Here is a 14,811-nt window from a genome sequence, read left to right as displayed (position 1 = left end):
GGACACTATTCGCTACGCAGGTCACAGAGTACAGAACAGAGCATTTAGCCCAATGATCACATACCACATTTATGCTCCATTTGGGCATTCACTCATTTTTAGTTAAATCTATCCTGTATCCATTCTTATTCGTATGTTTGTCTAGCTTTGCCTTAAATGAGTTTTCACTTCAAACACTCCTTTCGGTATTAGGTTTCACATGCGCACCTCTATTTAAGTAAAAATAATTCTTCCAAATTCCCTTAAATCTTTTGACGACTAGCTCATATTGGTGAACTTTAGTTGCGCTCTTCCCTGGAAGTGGAAGCATTCCCTCGATTATGTTGTCACACCGTTCATTCACAATTTGAAATAGCTCTAGCAGGTCACCTTTCGGGCTTTTTCTTTGCCCCAGGAGACATTACCAGTCTGTCAACCCTTTCCTGATATGTATGTCCACACATTCTTCGTATCAACATTGTAAACCTCCTCTGCATCCTATCCAGAACTAGCTGCGTTCTTAAGTATGGTCTAGTAAAGATCCAAAATAGAGAAGTTTTGCTAAGCTACTTTTCAATTCCACCCCTATAGAAATGAAATTCAGTACTTACTCATTTTAGTGGCTTTAACAATAGCATATTTGTTTTCATATCCTTACTATTCCACTACAACCCCCCAGATTTGCAACGTGAATCACATCGTCCATTTCCTAAGAAAACTGGGTAAGTTGGTCCATCTGCTGCACTTTGTTGCAGTCCTCTTTGATATCAATTTCTGTCGCAATTTGGTGTTTTTGATTTCTAAGTCCAAACGACTTGTGCAAATTATGAACAGCAGTGGTCCCAGCAGCGAACTTGCGAATCTCTTCTCACCTTCTGCCACTCTGAACAACACTTACTCTCACGGCTTTGTCCTGAAGCCAGTAAACATTCCATTCTGCCACCCCTGCTTTGTGCACCTACATGCCCAAGCTGTTATGCTCCTGCACATCCTTTAGAGTGCACTTTTTAGTTTATGTTGTCTCCCCATGTTTTCTTTCTATTAAAATTAATCATTTCACATTTCTCCACATTGGACTCCACTCCCCAGCCACCCATCCCACCAACTTGCCTAAATCCTTCTGGTCTACACCAACTTCCTTAGAGTTCACAATGTTCCCAAGCTACGCATTATCGTCACATTTTGAAACTGTAGGGTGTCCATCAAGGTTTAGGTCATTGACACGTATTAGAAAGAGCAAGGACAATCCCTGGAGAGCTCCTCTACAAACATTCCTCCAGCCGAAGAACGTCCATTGACAACTACTCTCTGTAGCAACACTATTTCAGTCCCTTCAATACGATGCTATAACATAGCCCACAAGCCTTTCGCCTGACAATGAATCAATGCCTTTTCACAGTTCAAGTAAAACACATCAATAGTATCACCCTTATTAACCATCTCTGTATCTCTTCAAAAAAAAACTCTTGCAATTTAGATAAGCAGTTAAAAAGCTAAGTCGGTGTAGAAACTTCAATTTGATTACGTAAGCTAAAAGAACAGATGCGCTGGAGATTGAGAGATGAGAACAGGAGGTGCAGCAGCTGGAGGTAAGGGAAGTTAAATAATGATGATATGGAGAACTTTACATGGCAATGATAACGTATGGTTGATCTAGAAAAAGATGCTCAGGATATGACCAGCACAAAGCTGTGAGAATGACAGTGCAGTGGAAGGGGCTAACTGGATAAAAGCTAGGATGCTAGAGATGCTCCCCCCAGGTCCCTGTAGCAGTAGAAGAATCATGGATTCTGGGTGGCATGGTGGCTCAATGGTTAGCACAGCTGCCAGGGACCCAGGTTCAATTCCACCCTCAGGCGCATTCTCTCCATATCTGTGCGGATTTCCTCCGGTTGCTTCAGTTTCTTCCTACAGTCCAAAGATGTGCAGGTTAAGTAGTTTGGTCATGCTAAATTGCCCATTCGTCCAAAGCCACAGGAAATGTAGGATTACAGGGATAGGTAGGGGATTGTGTCAGGGTGGGTTACAGTTCAGAGGGGTGGTGTGCAGTTGATGGACCAAATGGCATGCTGCCACACCATAGGGATTCTATGAAAGACCAGAAGCAACAGATGTAAGGAAAGAGAGAATTAAGCCTGATAATCAATGCAGCAACAAATGCAAGTTCTTCTGTTTCAACTTATTATGGATAGTAGAACCTGTGCTAAAATGAAAATCTCTGCTTGAGTTTACATCAAACTTAATTTATTGTAATCCTATCTTGATAAATTAATTTCACAAATAAACTTTGTTCCTGTGTATCTACATAGCTCACAAGTGCTGTAAATCGATGCTGACTGTTATATTATTCTTGGTCAATTCCTTTAGTAGGAATTCCATTCTGTTTCATACCACCAACTGTTAGCTGACAGGTTCCTTGGACAATTCTGTCCCCTTGTTTTAAATGTAGGAATTATATTTGCTATTTGTCAGACCTCTGGCACTACACCTTGCTTATTACAAATTATTTACGAAGTGTTGTAATGTCTCTGCTATTGCTCCCCTAGATATTTAAAATGTGCATGCAATCCATCCAAATCATGGGCTTTCTTCTGAGTTTCCATTTAGTCAACAGATTCACTTATTCTTATTTCCGTGTACTTATCTCACTACTCATTATACATTATGTTTACTTGTTCCATCTCTCCAGTAGACAAGGGAAAGAAATAATTTAATGTTTCAACCAGCTGTCATTGCCATATCCTGTCTATCTCATAATGGTCATATTACGATTTAACTACCTTTATTATTAATGTGCCAGTAAATTTTACTGTTTTATGTTATTTGACAATTTTGCATCTCCTCTTTGCCTTCCTAATTATTTTGATGCTCTCCAAATCTCCTCAACCTTGCTTACCTTGCATTCCTTATCAGTCTACATATTCAAAGTCTCTTTCTCTTTCTGATCATCAATTGTTCTGTTCCCTCGCCAGCTGAGGTTATGATAAGGACTTTCTTCTCAACCTGTTCACTTACCTGAGACCCATGCAGCAGGTGACCATCAGGTTGAACCACGACCAGTCATCTCTCTCTCTCTAATGAGAAGAAGTCCTCTGAGACTTTACCTTTATATTCATCCATGGAGTCCTACTGATGTCTAGCTGGCCCTGTCCTTTCAGTGGAATACCTTGCTCCTCCATTGATGTGATTGAGCCTGGATTATTTCTCTCTATGGTATTTTATTTTTATTTGTCTTTTGCTGAGCCCAAGCTGTGCTCCCTTTTCTCAAGTACAGCTATTATTTTAGAAGAAAAAAAAGAAAATTTACAGCCCAGGAACAGGCCCTTTGGTCCTCCAAGCCTGAGCTGATCCAAATGTACTGTCTAAACTTGTCGGTCAATTTCTAAGCATCTGTATCCTCTGCTCCCACCTACTCATGCATTTGTCCAGACGCAGCTTAAATGAACCTACAGTGTCCACCTCTACCGGCAATGTGCTCCAAACATCCACCATCCTCTGTGTGAAGTACTTACCGCATGTATCCCCTTAACAGGAGGAAGAAAAAAAGATGACATGCCATACATTACCAGAATTCAACCAAGTCACTTTAAATGCCCCAGCAACCCACTCAATCCATTGTTTAAACCAAATAGATTACTTCACCAAAAACACCAAGTTTGCTTTCACTCAGACTTGATTAGCCTGCATATTTTGAAAGCTGGCGTTCACTAAAATGAGTGCTGCCCTCAGCTCATGACTGAACACCTTAGCAAAGAATACAGCACCTCTTCCTGATGAGCATTTGTTTTTATGGAATTACCACTTGTTTCCTGATAAAGGGCTTTTGCCCGAAACGTCAATTTTCCTGCTCCTCAGATGCTGCCTGACCTGCTGTGCTTTTCCAGCACTACTGTAATCTTGACTCTAATCTGCAGCACCCACTTCTACCTACTTGTTTCTCAACAGCCTAGCCCAAAATGTTAACACCTTCAAGAACACAGTCTGCACATGAGCATTAACTGTTTCCCATCTGCAAGGCAGCTTTCAGGTTGGCTAGGTTCAATAAATATAATATCCAATTAAATTTATATATTCAATAGTGACCTTAGCATTAGGCTCCACTACTTACATTATCCACAATGTCCGTGGCTCTTCTAAAATACTTTTATGGACATGAGTAATTGCTTCCCTCCAGTGTTTCTGAACTAGACATCTTGATCAAATGATTGCATGCACAGCACAGGAAGAGATGCAGATTTCTAGATCAATGCAAATCTAATCTTGTAATACAAATTGCAAACCCATCTTTCAGTTCGTGAGACAAAGAGCTGACAGCATTAAGCAGATGCAAAAGATGGCAACCAGGGACAGAAAACCCAATGAAAAGGCAGCCTAAACTTGGTAGAAAGGGAGGTGGAGAGAATGAGAGAGAGGTGAAATGTACAAAATAAAGTACAAAGGTGCAGATTAAAAGTTACCATAGTTAGAAACAAAGCAACCCAAGCCACACCAATTTTGCTTTCAGAATTTTTTTTTTAAGATTAGATTCCCTACAGGGTGGAAACAGGCCCTTCAGCCTAACAAGTCCACACCAACCCTCTGAAGAGTAACCCACCCAGACCCATTTCCCTCTGACTATTGCATTTAACACTATGGGTAATTTAGGATGGCCAATCCACCTGACCTGCACATCTTTGGACTGAGAAGGGAAACTGGAGCACCCAGAGGAAACCCACACAGGCATAGGGAGAATGTGCAAATACCACACAGAGTGGCTGGGTTTGAACCCAGGTCCCTGGCACTGTAAGGCTGCAGTGCTAACCACTGAGCCACCATGCTGCCCCTTTATTCAAGGAAATGCTTTCAGAGTTCCTCCCTAACTTTGGGACATGTAATTTTCCCCTGGATTTCCTGACCTTTGGAAAGGTCCTTGGATGGAAAGCTCTTTTTTTTAAAAGAAATGTAGGCTACACTTATCTTCGTCCTTGATTTACCTTTTGAGAAAAAGAAGCACTTGGATTTTACTCAGAATTCCCTCAATAGAAAATTGACACCTTTTAGCACTAGATGCTTGATGTTGAGATTCGGTCAGGGTGTTGGGGTTATGCACTAGGAACTTCTTTTGGGTGACGTGGGGGGGGGGGGGGGGGGAGAAGATAGAGAAGAGAGAGTAGATTCAGCTGGGGGCGGAGGAAGTAAATTCAGCTATAGTTTTTGACTGCAGCATACAGAGGGGGAAAATCTCTGCATTCAACATCAAAAAAGTTCCATACCACGATATGTGGAGCTGGTGGAAAGTGGAGCCATCCACAGTGACCACACCCACAGTGAGTGTTGGCTGCATGAGTGATTTTGGTTCAGAGTTCATAAGCTGCGTCTGAGCTGTGGACACTGAGACATACCAGAGGACACTATTTAAGAAGTGTGACGAGATGATGGCTTGAAGGGGTGTATGTTATTCTGGTTTTTTTTTCATTTTATGAAGAGAGGATGAGACAGAGGCTTCTAACAGTCTGCTCAAAGCCAATAAAACGAACAGCCTGAGGCGCCTTGGGGGCTTTTTAAAAATTGAAACAACAGAAGAAGCCTGAATGAGTGGGGTCAAATTGTTCAAGCATCTTTCCCCCAACTCCTTTCCAGTGTACCACCTCACCATAAGGACTGGAGCAGAAACAACATCCTGCAGTTCCCTGGTTTCTCTCTCAATTCTGGACCTACCCTCCAAAACGATCTCAACAGACAAACACTACTATACTAAAAGTTCAACAGCCTAGCTCTGATCTAGATGTAACCTGAAACAAACAGGTGGCTGCTTTAACAAATTAGCTGCAGAAAACCTCCCTTGCAAGTTTGCCAACAAAATGGATTTCTCTGTCAAGTAATTTTGATAAATATTAATTCACAAAAAGATCATGTCTAAATATCTAGAAAGTCATACAATTTTACGTTGCAGACTTCCAGACATGTTTAACACAATGCCACATTTTACACAGATTATAACAACCTATTTCTGTTTTTATTACAAGTCTTATTATTTCCATCCCCTTTGTTCCATTTAATGTAAGTTCTGATATAGTACATTGTTTCCTTTCCTCGACTGGTGCTTTTTTTGAACATTTTGTTCCTGCTTGCTGCACGTCAACTAATGTGCTCTGAATTGATTCTTCAAAAATTTATGAAAATGATATGAGCCAATTAGGTGCAAATGTGATGTACTTTCAAGTGAAACACAGATGTAACAGAATGAAGAGCTTTCCATGAATAGATAAATCAAGCATAGACCAAATATATTTGGCACTGAAACATGTAAAAATCTCATCCCTGATTCAGTTTTTTTAAAAATATAGAATTTTTTTTTAAAAATTGGGTGTATATGCTCCCAAGCCGAATACAGCCACTATGATCCATCAGTACATGCATGTTCAGCTGTACGAGGATATAAAAGAACAAAGAACAGGACAGCAGAGGAACTGGCCCATTGGCCCACCAAGACTGTGCCAATACATGGTGCCTTTCTAAACCAGAAACCTTTTGTAACTATATAGGCTGTAACCCTCTACTGTCAAGATGCCCTTAAATGTTGCCAACGTATCCACCTAAACTACCTCCTCTGGCAGCAAATTCCAGGCACTTACCACCCTGTGTAAAATAAACTTCCCTCTCACATCTCCCTTACCCCCCCCTTTTACCTTAAACTGATGCCCCAAATAACTGACATTTCAACCCTGGGAAAAGCCTATCCATTCTATTCATACACTTCATAATTCTGTGAACCTCTAACGGGTTGCCCCTCATACTTCAACACACAAGCGGAAACAAACTAAATTTGTGCAATCTCGCCTTCAGGTAATACCCTCCAAACCAAGCAACATCCTGACAAACTATTTCATTACCATCTCCAATGCTTCCACACCATTCTGATAGTACGGGAAATAGAACTGTACAAAATATTCCAAACTTGGCCTAACTAAAGCGCTATATTGCTTGCCAATTTTTATACTCTATGCCCCGAGAAGTGGAGACAAGCATCCCATATGCCTTCTTGACCCTATTAGCCACCTGTGTTGCCACTTTCAGGGAACTGGTGACCTGTGCACCTCGATCCTTCGGGATCAAGGGTTCTTCCTTTTACTGTGTACTTTACTCTTTATTCCCCAGCAACCTATGTCTATTCCCTTGTCTGTAGGCGAATAAAATCCTTGCTTACTTGAACTCCATGAATTTTGACAGGATTTCTCACTAACCTTCAACAACTGATTTGGTTATCAGGACCCGTGGGACTAGAACCAGACCTAATAGTAATATCAGGCTGTCAAGTACATTTAGTCCATTGCTCATCAGATAAGGTGATCGGTATTTCGGGCAGGGAGCTGGTCAGCCAATTTGAGATCTGAATCAAGGGACAGTTTTGCAAGTGAAGTAATCAAAGGCAGCGCAGACCACAGATCGTAGGCTCTGTCATAGAGTCATAGAGATGTACAGCATGGAAACAGACCCTTCGGTCCAACCCATCCATGCCGACCAGATATCCCAACCCAATCTAGTCTCACCTGCCAGCACCCGGCCCAAACCCTTCCTATTCATATACCCATCCAAATGCCTCTTAAATGTTGCAGTTGTACCAGCCTCCACCATATCCTCTGGCAGCTCATTCCATACACGTACCACCCTCTGCGTGAAAAAGTTGCCCCTTATGTCTCTTTTATAGCTTTCCCCTGTCACCCTAAACCTATGCCCTCTAGTTCTTGACTCCCTCACCCCAGGGAAAGACTTTGTTTACCCACCCTATCCATGCCCCTCATAATTTTGTAAACCTCTATAAGGTCACCCCTCAGCCTCCGACACTCCAGGGAAAACAGCCCCAGTCTGTTCAGCCTCTCCCTGTAGCTCAAATCCTCCAACCTTGGCGACATCCTTGAAAATCTTTTCTGAACCCTTTCAAGTTTCACAACATCTTTCCGATAGGAAGGAGACCAGAACTGCACGAAATATTCCAACAGTGGTCTAACCAATGTCCTGTACAGCCGCAACATGACCCTCCCAACTTCTGTACTCAATACTCTGACCAATAAAGGAAAGCATACCAAACGCCTTCTTCACTATCCTATCTTCCTGTGACTCCACTTTCAAGGAGCTATGAACCTGCACTTCAAGGTCTCTTTGTTCATCAACACGTCCTAGGACCTTACCATTAAGTGGACAAGTCCTGCTAAGATTTGCTTTCCCAAAATGCAGTACCTCGTATTTATCTGAATTAAACCCCAAATGCCACTTCTCAGCCCATTGGCGCATCTGGTCCAGACTCTGTTGTAATCCTCTTTGCTATCCACTATACCTCCAATTTTGGTGTCATCTGCAAACTTACTAACTGTACCTCTTATGCTCACATCAAAATCATTTATGTAAATGACAAAAAGTAGAGGACGCAGCACCCATCCTTGTGGCACTCCACTAGTCAAGCGCCTCCAGTCTGAAAAACAACCCTCCACCACCACCCTCTGTCTTCTACCTTTGAGCCAGTTCTGTATCCAAATGGCTAGTTCTCCCTGTATGTTCCTTGGATAAACCCGGTGAACTAATCTATTAATGTAAATAAGCCCCTTATTTCCCATTGGAAATGGTAGAATAAAATGGGGAAGTCTGCTTCCCATAGAAATGTGACAATCAACTGGAAACTTCCGTTACAACAGACCAAGATCCAAAAGGTGGAGATTCGAAGGATTACTCAGTGAACTTTTGGTGGACAAGACAATTTTTAATTAGTAAGAGAATCAGGCCTATGGGGATAAGGCAGGAAAAGTGGAATTGAGGGATATCAGATCAGCTGTTATTTCATTGAATGGTAGAGTGGGCACTATGGGCCAAATAATTTACTTCCACTCCTGCATCTTATCCTCCAAGGGCAAGATGAATACAGTCAAAACTATTAAGGCAGGCTGGGACATTTCAAGGACCCCAGGGAGGCACAAGGAATAATGAAGCAGACAAAGAAAGAAAAGAACAATTTTATGTCAGTGCTATCTAAGAATGGGTCAGTCAGAAAATAAATTGGAGACAGACCGAGACCCAAACTAACCCAGACAAGGGAAAAGATGAAGAGATGTGAAGAAAACAAGTGGGACAGACCTGTTTTTGTCCCTTATCATTGGTAAACCTGCCCTCACAGAGCCAAGGCAGAGATAGGTGTCCAACCCAAACAACCCTGGCTAAGACCTGATTAGCTACATATTTGAGTCTCCACAAGTGGAGGAGGAAATGGGTAGGGACCCCAAACAGCAATGGTATGAACTCCCATTCCCAAGTGTGAGGGGGTTGCCTCTTGATGACGGTGTGAATTTTGTATTGAATGACTACCTGCTCCTAGAAGACACTGAAACCCATCAGTGACAATTCTGCTGCAATGTCGTCAGGTAGTCCTCTCGGAACAGTCTTTAAGGCAACCAGTGGTGCTTTGATGGATAATGGGATGATAGAGGATTGAAATATTGCAATAACCGCACCTTCTACTAACAAGTCAGAGGTGCCTTTACTCTGGAAATTTCCATCTTGTAGACAAGACTCTCACTGGTCACAGTACTGGTTCTTGTCATGTGAAATATCTATCAGTGACTTATAAATGTGAAATCATTAGATTCAGACAGTCATACACAGCTGCTAGTTTTACTAGTTAATTCAAAATTTTGAATATATTAACATTTCTGCAGAAACAACTTGCTGAACGTTAAATTAAAAAATGCAAGATAAATTTCTGCAGTGCAATTGTTTCGCTCCAACCTTCTGCGATGTTTCTATACTTTTGCCACTTGAGGGTGCTGTTACACACAAATTCTCATCTGAATGCTCTCCAGAATAAAGTTCAGCCCACTGAATGTAACAGCCAGTTCGCAAACAAAGCATCAAATTAGGCATTGAATTTTGCTATTGCTTCTGCTGCCCTTGCTGTATTTATACACTGCTGATGTCTGCCCCAATGCTGGCAAGGTGACAGAGATCAAGGTGAACTGTTGACAGAATGGCCAAATTTTATAAAATTCTTCTACTGGATGTTGGTACTGCCACTTGTTGCTCTTACCTCATTTCCCACTATAGCAAAAAGCCAACAAAAAGGAAACAACTTGGTCTGTTATATATGTTGTAAAGTTCTGTGGTTCAACTTTTACGAAGCTGTTGTACATCGATTGCAAACTGCTTGCAAGAACAGTGTGCCTTGGCTTTCTTTTGGTGCCAATAGCGTTTACACTGACAACACAGTGAATGCAGGCTGACAGTTGTTTGGCCTTTGTTTTTGAATTGGGGGCGAACAATAGGGTGGTCATAGCCTGTAGTCATGAGTCAGAATTGCAGCAGGCGGGATTACTAGTTGCTACTGGAGGAGTTTCCGGGAAAATACTCCAAAGTGCTCAGTAACTCTCTAGTATAATTCAAATGCATCCAACCCAGGCCACAATGATAAAGTAAGGTCCCCCACCCCTTCAATTTATCATTCAAGAAGGATGCAATTTGTTACATCCAGCAGAAAGTGTTCCACCAGCTCGGCCATAAGAAATAAGCCAGCCATTTGATCATCACTTGCTCTTCTAAGTGGGCTTCACTGTTCCACGTTCAGGAAGCATCAAAATAACATACAAATCCTAAATTATTCCTGGGTAAGAAAACATTAAGTAAAATAGCAGCTCAAACAGAACATGTCTAAGGTATACAAACTGAAGGCATGCAATAATTTAACCTTCTCACATAAGGAAACTTAGTTTTACAATTCTGTATAGCCCTCAACCTCACTGTGAAAGGATTAAGCATAGAAGAACTCATACATTAAGGAGTTGAGAATAAAGAATTTAACATACACTTTACTACAGCACAGCAAGCAGAAGGCAGTTTTTTTTTTATTTTGCTATTAGATGGTCTGCCAACCAATGGTTGCTTTGTCCTGGACAGTGCCCGTCATCCTCCTGACATGGGCCTTCCAGGCTGTGAACTGGCATTGGGGAGACAAGGAAGTACATTACACGCCAGAGAAATCTGAACCTCTGACTTGTTCTTGCAACAGAACTATTTATATGGCTGGTCCAGTTCAGTTTCTAGTTAATGGTTACTATCATGATATTGCTAGGGAAGGAGATTTCTACATTCTTTCATGGGTTGTGGGTGTCATTAGCAAGGTCAGTATGCCACCCCCTCCTTAACTGTTCTTGAACTGAGTAACTTGCCAGTGCAATTTCTGAGAGCAGTTAAGAATCAACCACATTTCTGTGGGACTGGAGTCAGATGTAGGCCTGACCAGCTGAGGATATCACTTAATAGGGCAGTAATGAATTAGATGGGTTTTTATAATAAAAAACAAGTTAAATGGTCACAATACTGCAGACCAGGTTTCAATTCCACATTTCTTTCATTGAATTTAAATTCTAGCAGCTGCCCATGAAAGATCTAAACTGGAACCCCCATCCCGAAAATTTAACTTGGGTCTCTGGATGACTAATCCAGAGTGCTCAGTAATTCTCTACTTATAATTAGAATGTATTGAATCCCAAGCCACAATGATAGATTGAGGGGTTGATGATCCTATTTCACCACCATACCACCCATCAGCAATGGCAGTGGCCATTGAACATCAAAGGTGTTAGATTCTCTTGTTGGTGATGGTCATTTTCTGGCATGTGTGACACAGACATTTACCATTTATCAACCTAAGGCTGATGTCATCCAGATCATGCCACATATGGGCATCAACTGCTTCAACATTTGAGACATCATGAATGAAACGCAAGGACCAGTCAGCATCCTCACTGCCAACCTTCTGATGGAGATGACGCCATTGATGAAGCAGCTGAAGATGGCAGCTACCTGCTGGAGCTGAGATAACTGACCTCCAACATCCACAACCATCTTCCTTTGCACCAGGTTTGCAGCAACTTCAAACTGTGGACAGTTGGGGACGTGGGCACTGTCAGCCTTTTCTGCACCCTCTCCAAAGCATCCACATCCCTTAGTGGTGGGGTGACCGGAACTGTATGCAATATTCCAAGTGAGGCCTAATTGAAGTTCTATAAAGCTGCAGTATAACTTGTCTATCCTTAAACTCAATGCCACTTCCAATGAAGGCAAGCATGCCATAGGTCATTGGTACTACTCTCTATATGTGGACTGCCACCTTCAGTGATCTGTGGACCTGCACACCCAGATCCCTCTGCATATCATTATTCCAAAGGATTCTGACATTCATTGTATAATTTTCATCTGTACTTGACCTTCCAAAAGTTCAAAATGAAGGCAAACATGGCAAATGCCTTCTTCACAACCCTGTCTATCTTTGCTTCCACTTTCAAGGAACTATACGCCTGCAGCCCTTGGTCTCTGTTTAGCAACACTCCCCAAAGCCCTACCGTTAATTGTAGAACATGAAAGCTGCATTGAGAGAAATAATAATCTGCGCGAAACTTTTGTTTGTTCACTTGATGGGAGTAAAGCAGCTGGAATTCATACTCCATTCCACCTCTGACCAATTTCTTCAAAATAAGAAGAAAAAATACAGAAAACTTCAGCAAATAAGTTACCATCTATAGAGAGAAAGGGTTTTGATGGAAGATCATCAATCTGAAACATCAACTCTTTCTCTCCACACTTTGTGTCTGCTTAGCTGATTTTTTTTCCCCATCCCAGATTTACAGCATCCACAGTGCTTTGCTTTCACAACTTACTTTTATCCACGGCACTTTGGGAGCAATTAAGAATTGCATACAAAAGATGTGAATGGTAGAAAGTAACCCGATGGTAGAAATAACCACAGGACAAAAAGTGAGTACTTTCACTCAAGATACAATCAAGGAAGTTGCCAGCCCAATGGACTCTATGGCAGTGTTTACACCAGACCAGAATCTATTGCAATCATGTCACACAATAACAAGGTCATAAGTCACACAACACCAAGTTATAGTCCAACAGGTTTATTTGAAATCTCAAGCTTTCAGAGCACAGCCCCTTTGTCAGCTCTACTTCACTTGTTGAAGGGGCAATGCTCTGAAAGCTTGTGATTTCAAATAAATCTGTTGGGCTATAACCTGATGTTGTGTGACTTCTGACCTTGTCCAACCTAGTCCAACACTGGCACCTCCACATCATGGGTATCATAGCATAGCATCACAGATATAAAGATAAATACTAACCTCAGTTATATCACTAACTGTGGGGTGGTATGGAGAGCAAATTTTTATTACATTAGTTTGAATGCATCCCAAAAAGATAAAGAGAGTTAGCTTATGACCCATTGCATCATTCAGTTCCCAACTTTCCCTTGAGGACAAGACTGAAAATCAATTAAAATTAGAATACTTACATTATCAAGATCAGGAATATCCAGGAAATATTCTGGGTAGTCGTAAGAAACTCCCACATTGTTCACTGAAGAAAATTAAAACAATATATTAGGGTTCAATTAACTCCTTCATCGTCAGGATTTCCTGATGGGAAATTTTATTCAAGATTCAAATTGTCGCTTTGTAGTTTAAAAAAAAAGAGGGAAAAAGGAAAGAAGACATGCAATCCATACTTTTTAGCTTGCACTCATAAGGACAGGTGCAAGAATGCCAGACTTTCAACACAACCAATTCCCTCAGTGTAAAATTGCTGCTCCCTTTGAAACATTATTGTTCTGTCATGAGGAGTGCAAGGCAAAAATCTTCAACAGTTATGTCCCTCTTCTACCGCAATAAAGATTTAATAAAAACAACACAAATAAATTAACTTTTTTGTTTTTAAGCTCCATTCATAGCTTTCAACAACAGGGAGAAACAAATTATGGATTTCTTTAAAGTTGATCATTTGTTCAATAATATTTACATGAATGGGGAATTCCTATGAAGATACACAACCTAGTAACAAATATTTCCTTATTGGTATATGGTTAGCAGGATGCTCTTGGTACTGTAAAATTTAAATAATGGGATCTTACTCAATTAGTTTCATTACAATTAACATTTTCAACTTTGAAAGGTACATCATATTCTGTCACACAAAACTTAACTGCCTCAAAGTTAGAGATCAACATGACCTACTCCACCCACTGACTATCAGGACAATGAGTTAGTAGATTTTTTTTCCTAAATGGCACGTGACAAAAGCATCAAATTAGTAGGATACACAAGAAATAACCCTGTGCAGGTGGGAAAGGAGAGAAAGATTCCATACGTCTAGTCAAAAATTGAAGAAAAACAAAATTTAGGGAATAAAGGTGAAGCATGGGGAAAAAAAAGGAAAGGCAGCACGGTGGCTCAGTGGTTAGCACTGCTGCCTCACAGCATCCGTGATCCAGGTTCGATTCCACCCTCTGGCAACTATCCAGCTGTGTGGAGTTTGCATGTTCTCCCCACGTCTGTGTGGGTTTCCTCCGGGTGCTCCGGTTTCCTCCCACAGTCCAAAGATGTGCAGGCCAGGTGAATTGGCCACGCTAAATTGCCCATAGTGTTAGGTACATTAGTCAGAGGGAAATGGGTCTAGGTGGGTTACTATTCGGAGGGTCGGTGTGGATTTGTTGGGCCGAAGGGCCTGTTTCCACGTTGTAGGGAATCTAATCTAATCTAAATGGCATGCTTACACACAATAGGGATTATGATTTGATGATAAAGGAGAACCATTAATGCCAGTTAAATTACAAATCCTTTTTAAATTAGTCTCCAGGCACTGAAGCTGGCATAGGTCATTCAAATAAATATTTAAATGAAGTTAGGATCTTCATTTCTGAAAATTAAGTACAATTTGCACACAATCAGGAATCAGTGATTATGAGCAGTTCCCTCGAAGTTTCAAGGTAATCTTGTTCTGAAATAATATTCACAGCTGGAGAGCAATCATCTCCGT

General features: G+C 41.2%; 1 protein-coding gene across 1 annotated transcript in view; it reads right to left on the bottom strand.

The window, feature by feature from the left end:
- LOC132824494 (very-long-chain 3-oxoacyl-CoA reductase-B-like) overlaps window positions 1-14,811 on the bottom strand; it is a 163,815-nt gene that overhangs the window by 59,012 nt on the left and 89,992 nt on the right. The window contains exon 5 of the mRNA XM_060839080.1: window positions 13,292-13,356. Within this exon, the coding sequence (XP_060695063.1) occupies window positions 13,292-13,356 (65 nt within the window). The remainder of the gene's footprint in view (window positions 1-13,291; window positions 13,357-14,811) is intronic.

This window comes from Hemiscyllium ocellatum, chromosome 18 (genome assembly GCF_020745735.1).
Source record: "Hemiscyllium ocellatum isolate sHemOce1 chromosome 18, sHemOce1.pat.X.cur, whole genome shotgun sequence".
Taxonomy (NCBI): domain Eukaryota; kingdom Metazoa; phylum Chordata; class Chondrichthyes; order Orectolobiformes; family Hemiscylliidae; genus Hemiscyllium; species Hemiscyllium ocellatum.
This window is presented reverse-complemented; position numbering and strand designations above follow the sequence as displayed.